Below are 18095 nucleotides of genomic sequence, written 5' to 3'. Positions count from 1 at the left end.
CATGAATTAGCGAATAATTGGTGAGTGAGAATCCATGGATTAGGGACCAGCCATAGTCTACCGTCGGGGAGGGGGTGGGGACCACATAGTATTATGGAGAACAGAGGGGGGGATGAGTCGTCGCTTTCAGAATGAAGAGGGGGGAGCTATTAAATATAGAAAATGGACTGCAAATGAACGCGGATTGTTAGAATACTGTAGAGTCTTAATGGTAACCAGGTGACAACCAAAAGCCTCCACATTCCCCACCCTCCCTCCTCCTCACCTCCTTTAGTTGTGCAAACCTGCAAGAAGGGTTAAAAAAATTTGGCTTGTCAATGTAATTTTTTTTGTTGATATTATTTTTCATTTTTCTTTGTTTGTATGTTTTAAAAAGCATCAGGGTCGAATATTAATCGTGCATGACATTGGGTTAGATTTTAAACAGCTTAGTTCACAATATCGTTTGAGTTCTAAAATCTTTATTATCGCCTTCGGCTTCAGTGTCATTTCTTAGGTACTGGCTTCTGCTACAAATTGTGCTCCGAGCACTAGGATCTACGTACGGAAAAAGACAAAGTACATCTACTAGAAGCTTAAAGTTTACAATATCGTTTTAGCTCTGAAATCTTTATTATCGCCTTCGGCTTCAATGTCACTTCGTAGTTTCTAAACTTCTGCTACAATTTGAGCTCCAAGGCTAAAGATCTTCGCAGGGAGGGACAAAGTATGAGAAGATTGAAGTAGCTAACTAGTACTGTCTAACAACTAGCGTAGAGCAGGATACAGTGTCAAAACCAAGTATTCCTTCTCATGAACTACCAAAGCTTCCCTTGGCTACAAGTGTCTCGTCTCTCTTCATGTTGACTGCGCGATTTACCGTATTTTTCCTTTCATAGAGATTCTAATTTCCCTCTAAAAGGTATGTTATTTGGCGCACGATGCCAAAAGTTACCTACTTTCCCTGGAATTCAATAAACTCGCTACGATTCTTTTGAAACTTGCTAAGACTGGTTTCGATTCTGGTAAACTAGGAGCTTCAAGTAGCCCCGAGACCCGTACATAAAAACTGCACAGCTCAATTCCCTCCACATTAGAAGACTGGAAGATTGTGGAGACAAAATTCATTGATTGAGTTTAAGGTTGCTTGGAGAAGACAATAATTCTTTGGAAGGAAACGAAGTCCTAGTAACTTCTGCCAAAAAGCGTGTAACATTTTGGTGTCTGGTCGCATCCAGGGTATACACACTTCGTGTCAGCGGTGATCTCCAGGGGTTGATCGAAGGGAATGCACAAACTCTTTGCTCCCATTGATGGTGCACCAGGTTCCAAATCTTGGTCCCTGAAATAAAATGTGGAAGGATGTGATCAATTAACTGCCAAATCGTGTTTTCCGATTGGCTGCTAAATAAGGAATTCTGAGTCCTCGTTGGCTACAGGAACGAATGCCGAGTTCTCGTTTGTTGCTGAATAAATAATTATAATAAATAATTTAGCAATGGACATTCCACTGGGTGGCTCTTCCTTGTCCAATTTTTCCAGATCGAACTGGAATTTGGAATGTTGGTTTTTGCGGAGGGAGGAAAACTGTAGGACCCGGAGAAAAACCCTCGGAGCAAGGACGAGAACCAACAACAAACTCAACCCGCATGTGACACCAGGTCCGAGAATCGAACCCAGGCCACATTGGTGGGAGGCGAGTGCTCTCACCACTGCGCCATCCCTGCTCCCCTGCTGAAGAGAATCCTGAGTACTGATTGGCTACTGAAGCGCATCATAAGTTCGTAATAGCTACAAAAGGAAACATTGAGCTCTGATTGGCTACCAAAGCGAGTCCTGAGAAAGGATTCTCTCACCCGCCTGGGATTCTCCGGTTTGTAACTTTGAATAAATACTGTTATGTAACTCATTATAGCAGCCCTAAAGAAAAAAAATTCGTAGCATTTCCACACATTCCGCTAAGGGCACAAAAATTTTTCCCTCTCTATTTCTGGGAATGGACCAATGGCCAGCCACTTTGACCTCACACTTGGTCAATTACGCGAATACACTAACGCCCATTACATCAGGGGCTTTACGACAATCAGTGAAGTGTGATATCAGTTTCTGGTCATGCGTCTGCTTTCATACCTTGCACTGTCCTTCTTAATTTTTCCCTCACAGGTCCCGTCGCCACAGAACGGCGCTTGGATGATCTAAAAAGAACGCAATATTACTTATAATCTTTTATTAAGAAACTTTCATTACATCGCTGTGGTTTTCAGAAAGGTCCTTAAAGGTAATAAATCAGACTCTATGAAAAATGAAAGATACCTAGAGATAAAAAAAAATTAATTTAAAAACTAAATTAAAAATTGATAAGAAGCTGCAATTAAAATACAACAAGAATTAAATAAAAAAGCTACTGAAAATGCTACGCTTACAATGTCTGGTGCGTTTCTAATGGTTTTATCTAGGTTGTTCCAATCTTTCAGAGAGTGACAACACACTCTATGTTTACCCCAATTTTTGGTTGTAAGGGTTAGTCCAAGCATGTTTCTATTTCTTGTGTTGTCAATAAATAAATACACTGCGATGTAAGTTTATAAAACTGCTTTATTCTAAGAAGGGGCAGGTAAGAATGGGAGAATGATGAAAAGAAACCTTATAGTAAAACAAGTTGGCGACGAAATAAGAAGATCATTCACAAGGATTTCTACAAGAAACGATCAACTTGAAAAAAAAAAAAAAAAAAATAGCTGGAATTTTCATCTGGAAACAGTGGACAAGAAGAGCCACCCAGTGGAATGTCCATTGCTAAATTATCTATTATCTATCATTAATATTATTTGATATCACAATTATTATTTTAAGTTCAGTCGTAAATTATTTTGCGTAGAACTCGAGTGTCTTAAGTAATCTTAAAGGGTTTACTTTGTCCGATCATTCTAAAACGCGTGCTACTCTTTTTTAGCCAATCAGAAACAAAACTAAAATCATGCGTGACAAGGTCGCCCGCGTTTTCCCGCGTTTTAGGCAGATTTTTGTGCTCGGTCCTTCGAATTCTCACTCGTCCAGTGATATTTTCTATTCGCTCGAATTAGACGTTGTGATTTCAACGAGCACGTCCGACGAAACAAGTGCGAACATAGTTAGAGAGTACAAACCTTTTGTTTATCCAGCATTGCGTTGAACTCGGTCCAAGTGTGAGCTACAGCAAGATTTGAATCCATGTCGTCTTTCGCTCTGATATGAAATGCGATCAAAATAAAAGTAAGAGGCAGCACGTTAAGTTTCCTGAACGACCTTGCCAAAACGGGCGCTAACTGGTAAGGGAGGGGAAGGGGGAGTTAGATTCCCCTCCCACCCTACTCTATCAAAAGTAGTTTTGTCATATGATTTTCATATATTTATTCTATCTCAAAAGTAGTTTTGTCACTCTTCCCAGCTTTTGCGGGCAAACATATTCAATATGACGTCCTTGTATGATTGGAGTAGAATTTCAAGCCTGTGCGATTTTTCTGAAATATTAAAGTAAGTACATTCTACCAGGAGCAAGCTCTAATTCTTTTCCATTAACCTCTGGGAATAAGACATTGAAGAAAACCTGACAATTTAGGTTGATGTTTGCATGCAGCAGTTACCTCTTGTACATGTCGGAATGAATCCGCTCCAAAGTTTCTGGAATTTCCTTCTCAATACCAGCTTGCTTGATAACACGCTAGAAATTACAAAAGGAAGAAAAGGTTTTTAAGCATTGTGGATTGGGGATGCTGCAACTGCAGAAGAGAATTTTCACGCTCATTTTGTTCAACGCAACATGAGGCTCTTTACCGAAACATTTCTCTGCAAAACTACAACAGATATCACCTTGGCAAAACAGAAAATCCCTAAAATGCCATTACCTTTTCTCCAGTATCTCTCCGTACCATAACAGCTTGTTCGGACTTCAAATCACGAGGTCCAACTTCGATACGAAGAGGCACACCCTGGAGAAAAAAAAAAATGTATACATTAACATCAAAACCAAAGGATACCAGTCTCTCCTACATGTTTAGAAGGGGTAAATCATGTAAGAAACAAGGAAGATAAACTATACATTGTTCCAGCGATTAACTACAACGTTTTGACCTTCAGCCATTTCTTCAGGTACATACAAATTAAAAATTTTACGGCTAAAAAGCCTGATATCGAAATCAACGGAGGCCCATTGCTGGAACTTGTGCTACCTGTGGCTACACATACCTTCAATTCCCAGTGATTAAATTTCCATCCTGGAGAATAATTATCTCTGTAGTCTCCTTTGGCTCTCACTCCAGCGGCTTTGAGCCTCTGCTCCAATTGTTTACACTTGTCTAAGAGCTTGGTCTTTTCGTCTTCGGGGAGGTTGACAGTTAAGCCGCAAGGAACAATAATAGCCTGCAAAAATGAGGTTAAGTGTCACATATCTGCCGACAAGAGAGAGCTATGCGAGAGATCTGGGTCTGAGGACTCGGTGTTTTTTTTTTTTTTTTCCATACTAGTTATAGCTTCAAAGGTCCATGCAAAGTTTCACCAGGAAAAAATCGTTTTAAGAAATTTGGTGCAGAACAATTTTTGAGTGAGTATATGAAGTCAACTGTCATGTTATCTGAGACAGCTTCGTTGCACATTTTGATTAGTCGAAAAACAAAATCGTATCGTCCTTTCAACCCATTAGGATGCAGTCAAGATGCAAAGCTTAAAACCTGTGGCGACTTGTCTTCTTGGGCTTTAAAGCGCTTTAAGTCACATTTAAAAACTTCAAACTCTCACTAGCTCCACAGTGAGAAGAAGAGTCGTTTCTGGCTGCATTTCTAACTAAATTCATCCTAAAATACCAGCGTTACTAGATTTTGAGGACATACCAACTGAGTGACGAACAAAATCAGGGATTGCTTTACGTTGGCTCTACGACGTACTGTGATTGATCCGGAAAACTTGTTCCAATTTCTCCGCGAAACAGATCAGTGATGGTTTTCCGCACCAGAAGCAGTTTGCTTGTTTTTACTTTTAATTCTTATAGAGTCTTTTTCATAATTTCCTTCACTTTGATCGGCTATTGAAGTTTTTTTTTTTGGTTTTAATTGTATGACAATCAATCGAATTGCATAAAAAAAAAAGTGCTACAGCGATTTCAAAGATACCTGAATTGACGCCACGCGAGGAGGTAGGACAAGTCCTTGATTGTCGCCATGAACCATCGTCATGACACCAACTGTTCGCGTAGTAAGACCCCAGGAATTTTGGTACACGAATCTTTTGTCCTATAATAAAGTAATTAAAAAAAAACAAAAAAACAAAAAAACAAAACACACACACATACACAAAAAGTCAATTAATAAAAAGATAAACCAAACCTAAAAAATAATGACAACGATTGACTTAACCCTTTTTACTAATGTCGGTCTCAGTACCACAAAAGAATTGCTCCTCCACGCACCCACCCTTACGTGTGATAATGCACCGCAAGCCCTCAACCCCACCAATAGTTCTCCAGACTCTACTGCGTGATGATAATCACTGCTTTAGATTTCGTATTTCCTGAGCAAAGAGTAGGGAAGCGGGGGGGGGGGGTGTGGGTGTGGGTGGGGGAGGAGAGCGAGAGGGAAGAGGAGAGGGGAGGGGTTTTCCTGCAATCCTGCGATGAACCATAATTCCATTTCAAGTAAACATAGTTGAGCTGACCTGTTTCGTTGGATCGGGATCCTCAAAGACAATGTCGAACATCTTAGAGAAGTTTTGTCCTAAATGGTGAGACGTCGCCCCCTGAAATAAAACAATGACATCACCGTTAATTGCACACATTTGAAACTCGTGGGGCTGTAAACGGTGCTTGAGACAGACAACCCGCTCATAAAGGAGATGCAGAAACCAAATAATTTGACGCGAAACAAACCTGAATTCCTCGTCCACTGGCTGATATGTAGATTTCGACTGTTGTAGTGAAGTCGCCACCTGCGAATTTTTCCTTCTCAGTTTTCTTTCCTTTGATAACTGGAATGGCCAGGAGATCAGTGTAAACTTGACGGTAAAGATCTAAAATTGTGTAAACCTGGGAAAAGAACGAAACTCAACATTACGAAGCGAATAATTTAAAACACAATATCACACAACAATTCCCTATGTAGGGGGTGAGAGCTAGGACTAAATTAACCTAATATTATGGTAATGGGAGAGGCACACTGGCCTCATGGTAGTGCGCTCGACTCCGGATCGAGTTGTCCGGGTTTGAGCCCTGGCGGGGAACATTCTGTTGTGTTCTTGGGCAAGACACTTTACTGTCAGAGTGCGTCTCTCTCCACTCAGGTGTTTAAATGGGTACCGGCGAATTTAACGCAGGGGGGGGGGGGGGGTAACCTTATGATGGACTGGCATCCCATCCAGGGGGAAGTAGAGCTACTCTTAGTCGCTTTATGCGCCGGAAACTGGAGTTGAGCACTGGCCTACTGGGCCGCTTGGCTCATAAAAAGACTTTACCTTTACCTTTATGGTAATGGGATCCGACAGACACAGATACAATGTAATACCTACAGTATTTCATTATTGAGCAGGTGAGAGTTGTTTACAACAGAACACACTGGAACACTTGCAACCTTAGCTTCTATCCAACCACCCCATTTCATAACTCATGCTCAGTTATCTTAAAGTTAATTGTTACTCTCAAATAACATAGTTTATTATCCAACTACACCTCGTAGAGTACAAATAACGCCATAGATGAGTACAAATATCACGCGGTAATTGTACTGAAGAGTACCGGTTAAACAGGGAATTTCTTCATTTATTGAAGAAAATAGAAACAGCAACACGATAACTTAGATATTTTCTTGTGTAGTATCGCAGAGTATTTTTACTCGTTATTTGTATTTTGACTCACCCTACGGGCTCGTCAAAATACGACACAACTCGTAAAAATACTCAGCGATACTACACAACAAAACGTCTAATAAGATATACATATATCAGTACCCAACAGAGACCATCCATTAAAAGAAAAATAGATACAATGTAATAGCTATGTTATTTTTGACTTTTACAAAAAAAAAAGAGAAAAATTCAAACAACTTCATCAGAGCAAGGCATCACTACTTCCTTGCCATAATCCCATTCAGGAAGCCTTGGGAACACCACAACGAGTTTGGGGTGAGGAGCTGGCTTACAGTTCACACTAATAACTACATAGCTAATATAAATTGAAAAATAATAAAAAATATAGTAATAGTAATGATACCTATACTAATAAAAAGAAGATGGTGCGAGTATCATAATATCTGTTTACTAACTTCTTCAACAGCTTCATCATATGTTGCAAAAGCAGAATGTCCCTCTTGCCAAAGAAACTCACGAGTCCTCAGAAAAGGCTGAGGATGTTTGAACTCCCATCTCTACAACAACAAAATCATCAGGGAAAGTAAACAACAACAATAACAACAACAACAACCACAACACTATAATCTGCATAAAAAGCAGTGTGCCCTCTCCAAGGTTAACACCGAACGATTAATTTTTTATGACATCCTATGTAAATAGACTGATTTTTAAACACAAGATAATGTAGTTTCTATGTAGTTTTTATATCATTCGTTTCTAGTTTAACTTGAGTGTATACCTGAGTAGAATATAACAAAAGATACATGTATGTACTTTTATCTTTTGGAAATAAAGACTACCATCATCACTAACAGAATAGGAGACCCTTGATATAGGGCCAACCTCTGGGTTTCCTTTTTCTTAATAATTATGTATTTACATGTTGTTCTGAAATAAAGTATTGTCAGAACAGAACTGAAATTAATAGCTAGAGAGGAAGAAACAATGCGCTAAAAAGGCTTTTCTACAAACCACAACATTGTTCCACTGATTAAGTTTCAGTGGCAGATCTCTGTGTGACTTGATCCACTTGGCATAGGCTGGATACATAACTTATTAAAGAAAAAAAAAGAAGGCTGCATTGAGAATTGAATATAACCATAGCAAGACAGTAGCAGAGCAAAAGCAACTTGGCTGAACTACAAGCAAGAGCTACTTTCCTACTATACCTGGTATAATTAAAAGTCATCATTTCACATCACTATATTCAATCCAAGCTTATTGTACCTGTCTCACTGGTTGGTCTGATAGCAATTGGCTCTGCAAGTTCTGATTGGCCAGACTTTGTTACCCAGGCAACCTAAATGACAGAAAGCAGCAATTGGCATTTAGGCAAAAATACAACAAATAAGCTTAATGTAATATATTCTAAGTTCCACAGTTCCTATTTTTTAAATGTCTTTCACTTTTAGTTTTTATGCTGTGCTTGACACATATCTTCTAATAGTGATATTTCAAAATGTTTATATGCAAGTAATATGTCTAAGAGTACTTCTTTTCAAAGTCATAATGCTATGAACTTTAATTAATCTATAACTGTCTTTATTACATGACTCAGGCAGTCAGAGGGCCAATAACTAAAATCAACCAATCAAAATGCTCTATTGCCGGTCCAATATTCTCTAAGTATTGGACCGGGCACTGTCCCGAATGGTCCTGAATGATACTACACGTGTGTCCCTTTGAACTTCAGTCGTATAATAAATCTCTTATTAACCAAGCTTGCTCGGGACCGTACTGGAAGAACATCGGCCCTTGGTCTTTTTTGTACGGACCTCGCTGCGCTCAGTCTGTACTGTCAAGACCTCGGGCCAATATTCTCCCAGTATGGCCCTCGCGCTTGGTTAATAAGATATATCTCCATGCCTGTATCCATTTGTTAGTGTGTCACACACTTCAGCATTTGTCTATCTGTCTGTTCGTTTGTCTCTCTACATGTCCATTTGTTTGTTTACCTTCCTTTATCTTCAATTATTTGTTCAAAGCTTCTTTCAAATACCTCTGGTGCAAAGTCTGCAATGTGTGTTTTCTCCTTTTCCAGGGCTGACTGAGACACAAACATTGGAAAATACACATTCTCCACTCCAAGCTTTTTTATTTCACTGTCAAAGAAATCTAACAAAAATGAATGCAAATTACTGCATCTGTCTTGAGAAAACCTCAAATCAAAGAAACAATAACTATTATAATTGCAACTTTCTGTTTAAATGATAGTGGGTACAAAAAAAAAAAAAAAAAAGAAAAGACAAAGTGACCTAACCGTTAGCTCCCAAGATCTAGATACGTATCATCAATCTCTGTACCATCCACTGTAAAAAATGTACTACAAAATAATTCTTGCTTTCTTCATGCAGTACCTCTTATACGCTCCCAAATGGCATAGGACCAAGGTCTCAGGATGTAACAGCCACTAACATCATAGTACTCAATCATTTCTGACTTTGTTATGACCTAAAAAAGACAGTTTAAAAATGCTCTTTCCGGATGAAAACAAAGTAGAAAAACTATTTCCTGTACATATAGGTAAAGTTGGATTTTAGCGAGAAGTTTGATGATGTGTATGAAAGCAATTCTCACAGTAAGGAAGTCTAATAACTAAAATAAAAGGCCTGAAAAAAAATTCATGCTTTCCCAACCCCCATCCCTTCTTTCCTCACACATGTACTGGAACTGGCTCTGGCTGGGTGGTTGGGCTGGAGCTGAGCAGTTTAGAATAAATAATGAACTCAAAATTAGGGATCAACAAAGAATGTTCAAGATCTTTCACATTTATATATATACATATCTATATGAAAGATTTTGAATGCCCTTTGATTATCATTTGAGTTATGTTGTATGTTGTATAATTGATATAATCTTGATAGCCAACTAACAAAGAAGTACCTGCAGTTAATAAGTACAGAAAATAGAAAAGCTCCCAATTTTCCATTTATTACAGACAATCTCATATGATCAGGAATAAAAAAGATTTGGAGGATTCATTGGTAGGCCAAATCAAGGACATGCAATCATAAAAAATAATACTAAAAAATTCCTGATTGCTTAGGGTGTTAAACACCTTGTAAAGACTATTCTTAATAAGATGTTTGGATGTGCTCTAGCTTAGTTTATAATTTATCAATTAGTACTATTATCCTTTGTCTCATGATGCGGTTACTTATGATGTGAATCTAGCAGTATGCAGTTGGAATGTCGTGAAACGATAATACTCTTATTATCATACTTAATCATGATGAACAAGCACAACCTTATTTATGAAATGACTAGCAACTGTACAAAACTCTCTCACCTGAGAAAACCAATCACTCAGGTTCTCTTCCTTCTTAGCCTCTAGACCGAGCCTGCATTTGACAAACAAAATTTCAGTCATACCCTTCCTTCAAACTAAAAAAATATCCCAACGTTAGAGAGATTTAGCACAGGGTTAATGTGTAACAGCAAATGTCATCTAGTCCTTTTCCATAAAATAGCATGAGCCCTGCTGCTTTAACTTCTCGTGAGCTCATGCCATGATGAAACTGAAGGTGCCCTTGTATGACTTACAATGAATAGTTTTGGTGCATTTTTTCCAGCAATTAATTTCTACTCTGAGAGTGAGAAAAAGTGAAGAAAATCTTACATACACAGCAAACACGAAACAGGTTATTTTCATGTAGAAACGGCAAAGCGCAACCAGTAAATATAAAAAAAATGGCTGGAAAAACAAGGCCACAAGGTCACTCTTGCCATTCATGTAACACATAAATGTGGTGCTAAATCTCTCTATTCTGTATTTATCTAAGTTAAACCCTCAGGGTGAACAAAGCTTTTAAAAAAAGCTAACTTATCACATACCTAGTGATTTTCTTGGCTCCACTTTCTGTATCACCATTCTCAGCCACTATTTTCTCCTGTTTATTAACAGGTTTTGAATCTTTTTTGGCATTTTCCTTTCCACTATCTTTCTTTTTCTCTTTCTTTCCCCTCCCACCACCAGCAACATCTTCTCCTGTCAGATTTTTATACTCTCCTTTCAACCTCAGTAGTTCTGCAACTGCTGCATCAACTTCCTCCTAAATATTCAGTAACAAATAAATATACAATGAATAAATGATAAAATGATTTTGTTGTAAAATCATATAACAATGAGAACTCATAAAACTATAAACACCAGGAATATTCATTTAATATGCAATGTTATTGTGCTCCAGGAGAATACTGAACTGCAGAATCTGTTTTTGAGCCACAGCAATGATGACCTTTTTTGGTATCATCCAGAAAATGAAATACGCAAGCATTCCATTAGTCGCATATTAATGACATTTACAAAATAGACAAAAATACTGTCTGATACAATTTAAAGTTAGATTTGTTAGTAAGTAGAAAATGTATTGCACTACACCTTTGGGGCTCCACTAGACTTAAGGTTTCGCACTTTGTCTCCTTGCACAGTTATTTTGCCTTTAAGTTTCTCTACTTGTTCAGGAGATGCAGTAGGCTTGGCAAAATCTGTTCCATTCATTGTGGTTGATGGTTTGGTGCTCTCTCCTTTGTTTTTCTTTTTGCTATCACCCTTATTTTCACTCTTTTTGTGGCCTCCTGCCTCCTTAAGATCAAAAGAAGATAAATCATGTTATTTCTGAGAGACAAGCTAGGTGACATTACAGTGTTTAGGGAAACAGACACAAGCTTGAAAGGTCCTACAGGAAGTCCTGTTTGGGTCTCTGTACTGTGTTTGTGAGAAAGGCTGTTGAATTCATTAATTCTTCTCACTTCATTCGCACTTAAACCCCAGGATCTGATTGTTAATTCTCCCTTTTGGTTGCTAAAGATTTCCTTGCAGACAAGTTATGGGAATTAAAAGGTCCACATCAGTGAAAGCTGCCCTTATCATGACCTTATTCAAATAAATTATGTATGTGTGTATGTATTAAGTGTTAGATCAACATAACTTCTACCTAACAGGTTTGAGTATTCTCATCACATGTTCACTGAATAATGTATGGATATTAAGTGGAAAAGTACCTGTAGTAACATGTTAATCACTTCTGGGAGTTAGAGGGTTGTAACATAGGTTTTAGGAAAATGTCAAGGAAACTTGGCAAAATGCTGAGGAAAGGAGAAGGGTTTTCTATGATAGACAGCCATTCCCATACACCTGATGGAGCATTAATTACTCCATGTTTCATGCAAAAAACATGAACAAAAAAAAAAACAAAAACAAAAAAACAAAAGAACTGAGATAAGCTTGTACAGAGTGCTCCAAGGCCGGTAAGATTTCATCAAAAAGTCAATTAATATATCACTTCAATAAAACAACAGTTAATTCAAGAGTGCAGACGGTACGTAAGAAATGTTTAGAATTTGACAAAATTAATATTTTGACATTCAAACTTCCATCTTCAATAACAGTAGGTCAATATAATTATTTGTCGTAGTGGAACATCAAGAGGTTAATGTCCGTTATTCTAATTCAATAAAATTTGGAGTCTTCGAGGAAGACGCAGATTCTTTCAAAATCGCGTGACAACAGATAATTTAACGAGCATATTAATTCGCGTTATTGTAACTAAACTTGTCAATACTAACTTCCTCAACAATTTACATAATTATTAATACAACCACGTAACTCTTAAATTCTGCATGAAAACATAAACTTTAAAAAAAAATCGGCGCCCTAAATTGAATAGGTCCTTATACAGTCGATCTACAAAGAATGTTCGGAAGTCAAGTCGATTAATTCGATCTTTAAAGAAGCATTAAATAGGTACCCGTTCGCAAACAAAAGCATATCTAGAAAAACGTATCACTTGTTAGGGAGCAAAAAATAAAGAGACAGAAAATCCGATCAAACATTTCATGTTTACATGGTAACGAATGGACGCCCTGCCAAACCCTAAAAAAATGTTGTGCGTTTACAAATCACTATTTCCACGGCTAGCATGGAACGATTCGACGGGATCGATTGTGAGAGGTGAGGCGAAATTCGTTACTTCTTCGGAACAATAATTTCCAGAAATATCCCGTCTCTGCCGTCTAAATTATTGACGACGTGCAATATTAATCCAAATTTATTCTACTAAGACGAATCTAGTAAAATTATTTTAAATACCTTGTCTGAATACTGAATATTCGAAGTCCCAATGAAAAAATATCCACGTGTACTCATAAACAAAACTCGATCCCAGTCTTAATTTGCCAGCAAATAGAGACGGACATACGAAGGACGCCTGGTAGAAATCTACCAAAAGCAGCAACTCCAGTTTTAATCGTAATTTGGGCGGTTCACGGGATTTTAAGGATAAATTATCCCACGAATCGATTAATAATAGCGTTCCTACATTTTGTTTCCTCTAAGATTATTAGAGAGCGTCCTTGCACGAAATTAAGAATGAAAACACGAGCTTTCAGACAAAAATCAAGTCATTAACTTTAATTCGATTTCAAAAAGACACGAAGAAAGAATTAGAATTAAGATATTGCTTGCCATCTGGTATTTTGAATTACCTTCATGAAGTGAGAGAGAAAATTAACAGTATGTAAATGAGTCACTAGCTGACAAACGCCGATAAATTTCCCATCCTCTCCCCCCGCGGTTATGCGTCTGCATTCACCGCGCAATAAAACCCCACCAGTAAAAGAATAAAAACTGCGCTAAAACCATCACCATTGCAGGAATAATTATGGTTTTTACGCGCTTGATAAGTGCTTTTATTCAGGAAATTTCTCTCAACATTTTCACCGCTTTTTAGCTCACCACAAGATCCTGATTATTAAGGCCTGAATTGAATACATATTCATTCGTCCAAGACAACGAGTAAAACTAATTTCGAACTAGTGTGGAAGTGTGAGGATTAATAACACCAACACAAACCTTTTTGTGCAAAACAGAACAGTCTTTCTCTAGTTTTACCGCACAGCAAGGAATCTCGTCAAGCCTTTGCACTGAAGTACGATCTACAGTCTTGTCATAAATTCCGGTGAAGTCGTAATATTCTACTTAGACTTACTTTCACTTTGGACCCTCCAGTTGGCGACGGTTTGGTGTGGCCATCAGGGACAGAGAACAAGATACATGGACTTTCACGGCCGGTGTAACGACTGTAACAAACACATCAACAAAACGCTATAGTCACACATAAGGTACAACAATGGTCTTCAGTCGATAACCTGAGACCGGCTTTGACACCCTCATATCAGTATGTATATTCTCCACACTGTTCTCTATACATTTCTTAAAGTGCTGATAAGGAGAAGTGGTTTAACAATCAAGATTTTCTTTTCTTGGCGGATAATCTCTTTTATTCTCGTGACCTAAGTGTGATTCAAGGGCGATATTGAAGGAAGAAATTAAATGCTAGTCCGTCTTGGAGGTCAAAGGATTGAGTTTCTTAAAACAGTTCGTCAAAATAATTGGTGGGTAAGTGCTGTGGAGGAAGCGACAGAGGAACGAACAACCTAATAAGGGGGCGACCATTTAACTTTTGAGGGGGGGGAGGTGGGTGATTTCTGGTTATCAAGAAATTTTTTTTCAAGCAATCTGCTGGGCAGGATATTTTTTTCCGTTCTAAATGCTCTTTTTTTTCTGTTACATGTAAGCTGCATGCAATTTTTTTTCTTCCAACAAGCGCTTGCAGGAAATTTTTTTCAAAATCACCCACCCCCTCCCCCCCCTCAAGAGTTAAATGGTCGGCCCCTAAGTGGAGTACTAATGGAAGGAGAAATTAGATGCTAGTCAAAGAACTAAGATTTGATAAAAACTTTGTCAAAAGAATTAGTGGATAAGTGCTGTAGAGGTAGCGAGAAAGGAGGGACATCAAGCCACCACCGCAGACCTTCAGGTACGGCTGAACAAACCGGCTAGAAAGTAGAAGACTTAAAAAAAAAATGTGGAAGAAAGAGAGAGTAACTAACCAAGCAAAGCCGCAAAGAAAATTGAGCAACAGCTGAGACTATGACCCTGGATGCCTTCACATCAGACTAAGAAGGACGTTAAAAAACCACGACGGCGACAGCAACGAGGACGTGGAAAAACAAGAGATCTAATTGGCAGAACAATAGCTCAGCACGTGCGTTTTGAAACTTTGTACATTTCTTAGCCGTCCTATGCAAAACAACAACGTGAAATGGCCACAATTTGCGTCGCCTGCGAACCGAAACCGCGACGGCAAATTATTTTAATTACCATTTGGAACTCAACGGCTATTTACACGTCATGCTGAAGTTGAGCTGTGGCGCCGTATGAGACAGTAAGCTCCTGCAGCCATTTTTAAAAATTCTAACTAAGAGTAGAAATTAATTTTTTATTCGAAGTCTTCCTTGGCGTTGCCTTCCTGACTGCTTAAGGTCCCTAATGAAACCGCAGCAGTGACAGTATTAATTTTACTTAATTATTTCGTAAAAAACGAAGAGCAAAGTGATGTTCATTATTTTTTGTGTAGCAAATACCTTGGTGGCTCGTAAGGCTGGTCACAAATGAAGTACCCTCGCCGCTGGAGTTGGATTATGTCTCCTTTCTTTAATGAAGCCATTGCGGGATCGCCAAGCATTTCTGTGTCATGCTATAAAGACAAATAAAAAGAGTTTGTGGAGGATTTACCTGCTACCCTCGAAACTTGCATTAATAACTGGGTACCAACTGTGATTCGAATCCGCTTAAGTATGAGTTTCTTCACTGGTTAGTGTTATTAATACAGATGTTAGTGTTTCGCGCATGCATGCTGAAACAAATAAACAAAAAAAAAATATTTGTATTGCAATTCTGTGGGTAAAACGTAATCAGGTTATCGTTCACCAGAAAAGCTATTGAGAAGTTGTTTTTTTCCCTTTTGTTTTGCTTTGTTTGTTTGTTTGTTTTTTCTTTTCAGGTGGTGTCCTTTACCATACTGTGGCGGCAGACAAGGCTATCGAGTCGGTGAAGAAACCCGAGCGAGTGACCATTCCTATAAAAGCTACTGAGTAGCACTTATCATGTGGTGCTGTTTAGTATGCGGTGCAAGGCTATCTCTTACTCTAAACTGAGTCAGTTGACGAAGCACTGGCGAGCCTGCAAGCTGGCCGTTATTAGCGCTGTTGGACATGCGCTTCTAGGGAAGAATTGAGATGAGTTGGGGAGAGGTTTGTCGGGGGCCTGGTACTACTAATAAACAATGTTAGACCCCATACCAGACCTCTTACCAGCTCGCACTGCTCGAAGAAAAACTCGTGCAAAAGCGCTAAAAATGACAATCCGTTTGTTGGCTGAGCACTGGTGTGAACGTCATTAGAGGACTGGTCCCCTCTTGATTCTATGTTCAGACATCAGTTGCTTCAGTAATTCTATTCGTTATGCTGCAGCTGTATGTGAAACCGGTAATTGTTGCGGAAAACTATGTTATTCTTCAGGAATGATCAGGTTTCTCACCTTAGAATCTTTGTTGATATAGTTCTTGAAGTCATCATTCTTCGTGAGAATAGGCTTAGAGATGACATCATCGAATTGGACCGCGATCGTAGGAAGCAGCGGTGCTTTGGCTGACTCTGCGATCCAAGTCAGCTTGGTTGTCTTCTTAAAGTCCTGGAAAAGACATTAAATAAAGAAAGTTTAAAAAAGATAACTTAAAAAAATGAGAAGAAAAAAAAAAACCATGTGATATTATATCCGTGTAAACTATCGAAATTGGCCCGATAACAAATGTTTAACTTTTTAACCCTTGAGAGTGACTTCTGTATCGAATTTCCCTTGCAGTATCAGCGCTGAATTATACACTAAACTCTCCAGAATAAAGAAAATGGTCACCAACTAAAGAGGTTCTTGATCTTCTAACAAATTCTCCTTCACGGTAAAAGGACATGTATAGAGAACAGTGTTGAGAATATGCATTTCGATGTTCGTGTGTACGGGGTTGAATCGAGCTGAATAGAAATATTTTGTTAGGTTGATGAAGTGAGTTCCCTTACCTTGTTATCGAGGTGAAGTTCTGCTTCGATTGATTTCACTCCTCCCGAAGGATTCCTGAGGAAAAGAAATAAACCATTTTGGAGAATGATTTCAGTTATGCCTTCAAAATAGGAGCTTCCAACGTTCAAAACCTCACACGCCAGCTATTGACTGCAGAAAGTTTAAAACAGAGGAAAATGTTAACGAAGAATGTAGGTGTCTCGATGAGAAAAAATAGTGAAGGGAATTGTGAATGGTTTAAAAGAAAATTGTTTCATTGTTCGCTTGCTGAAACATGTGCCTCAAGGCTACTGTACGTAGCGGTTCTGGGTGTGTTTTGAATTAAACAAGAGTGGAGAAACTTACGAAGTTCCGCGGTTGCTCGTTTTCGCTGTCCCACTGCCTATAATTCACCACGCGCCGAAAAAGGCCAACCACGACAGCTATTTTACCTTTAACAGCTATTTTTCTTTTTTTTTTTTGTGTGTACATGGATAAGGCAAACAATTTTTCTGGACGAGTTCCCTTCGTTAGAAAACTACACTGATTGCTTCAAAACAACCTGAACGTGATATCACTTACTTGTTAATCTTTGTGATCTTGACGTTACCCCAGTTCATTAGCGTGACCATTTCACCTTCAGACAGCGTGACAGCATCCTCTCCTTCGATGAACACTTTTGGACCGTACCATACTTCCTTGCTGCCCACGCTGGGATTCTGTGGAATGAAAAGCAGGGCGCACTTTGTATGAATCTGGTAAAACCCAAACCAACTGAAAGTATTTACAAGAGCCAATCAGAACCAAGTGAATATCTCAAGCAGCCAATGAGAATTCAAAGGAAAAACAAGTATACGGCCAAAAAAGCGGGAAAACGCAGGTGACGAGTCCACAATAGGCCATTTCCGAATTACGTTTGGCCTCTTTTTCAAAACGAGGCTTGGTGCTCCACCATAGGTATGAAAATGAGTTTAATTTGCATGTGAATGAAAACTTATTACCATACGGAAGGATGAGCACCAGGACTCGCTTTGAAAAAGAGGCTAAAGGCAATTCGGAAATGGGCTATTGGTTTTTTATGTGCAGCTGACTGGTTAGAGGGGAAGCGCAATATGTCACGGACCAATCGTTGATATGAGCGAAGTAAAGAAATACAAAAATCTCTGATTACATTCGAAACTCACCAAAACAATTACACTACAGTCAAACAAAACTGCAATCATTAGAACGTAGTCGTGGGCAATTAAAAAAAAAATCATAATAGGCGCATTTGCGTTTACACCCATTTAGAATAATTATTTAGAAGTGCAATGGTAAAATCAGAAAAAAAGTTCCGATGTTAGACCGC

The 18095-nt window shown here is 38.6% G+C and overlaps 1 protein-coding gene across 1 annotated transcript in view; it reads right to left on the bottom strand.

Annotated features, from left to right (window-relative positions):
- Positions 1–444: 444 nt before the first annotated feature.
- The window catches only part of LOC111339527 (bifunctional glutamate/proline--tRNA ligase), a 31991-nt gene continuing 14340 nt past the window's right edge, over positions 445–18095 (bottom strand). Inside the window, exons 15-36 of the mRNA XM_022946203.2 lie at positions 17330–17466; positions 16768–16822; positions 16232–16384; positions 15277–15389; positions 13839–13929; positions 11231–11434; positions 10684–10901; positions 10139–10190; positions 9207–9300; positions 8849–8964; positions 8077–8149; positions 7822–7901; positions 7263–7364; positions 5876–6031; positions 5665–5745; positions 5124–5243; positions 4204–4377; positions 3864–3947; positions 3603–3679; positions 3126–3204; positions 2110–2174; positions 445–1321 (exon numbers count right to left, since the gene is read on the bottom strand). Of these exons, the coding sequence (XP_022801938.2) occupies positions 1165–1321; positions 2110–2174; positions 3126–3204; positions 3603–3679; positions 3864–3947; positions 4204–4377; positions 5124–5243; positions 5665–5745; positions 5876–6031; positions 7263–7364; positions 7822–7901; positions 8077–8149; positions 8849–8964; positions 9207–9300; positions 10139–10190; positions 10684–10901; positions 11231–11434; positions 13839–13929; positions 15277–15389; positions 16232–16384; positions 16768–16822; positions 17330–17466 (2481 nt within the window). The 3' untranslated portion in view covers positions 445–1164. The remainder of the gene's footprint in view (positions 1322–2109; positions 2175–3125; positions 3205–3602; positions 3680–3863; positions 3948–4203; positions 4378–5123; positions 5244–5664; positions 5746–5875; positions 6032–7262; positions 7365–7821; positions 7902–8076; positions 8150–8848; positions 8965–9206; positions 9301–10138; positions 10191–10683; positions 10902–11230; positions 11435–13838; positions 13930–15276; positions 15390–16231; positions 16385–16767; positions 16823–17329; positions 17467–18095) is intronic.

This window comes from Stylophora pistillata, chromosome 14, assembly GCF_964205215.1.
Source record: "Stylophora pistillata chromosome 14, jaStyPist1.2, whole genome shotgun sequence".
Classification (NCBI taxonomy): domain Eukaryota; kingdom Metazoa; phylum Cnidaria; class Anthozoa; order Scleractinia; family Pocilloporidae; genus Stylophora; species Stylophora pistillata.
This window is presented reverse-complemented; position numbering and strand designations above follow the sequence as displayed.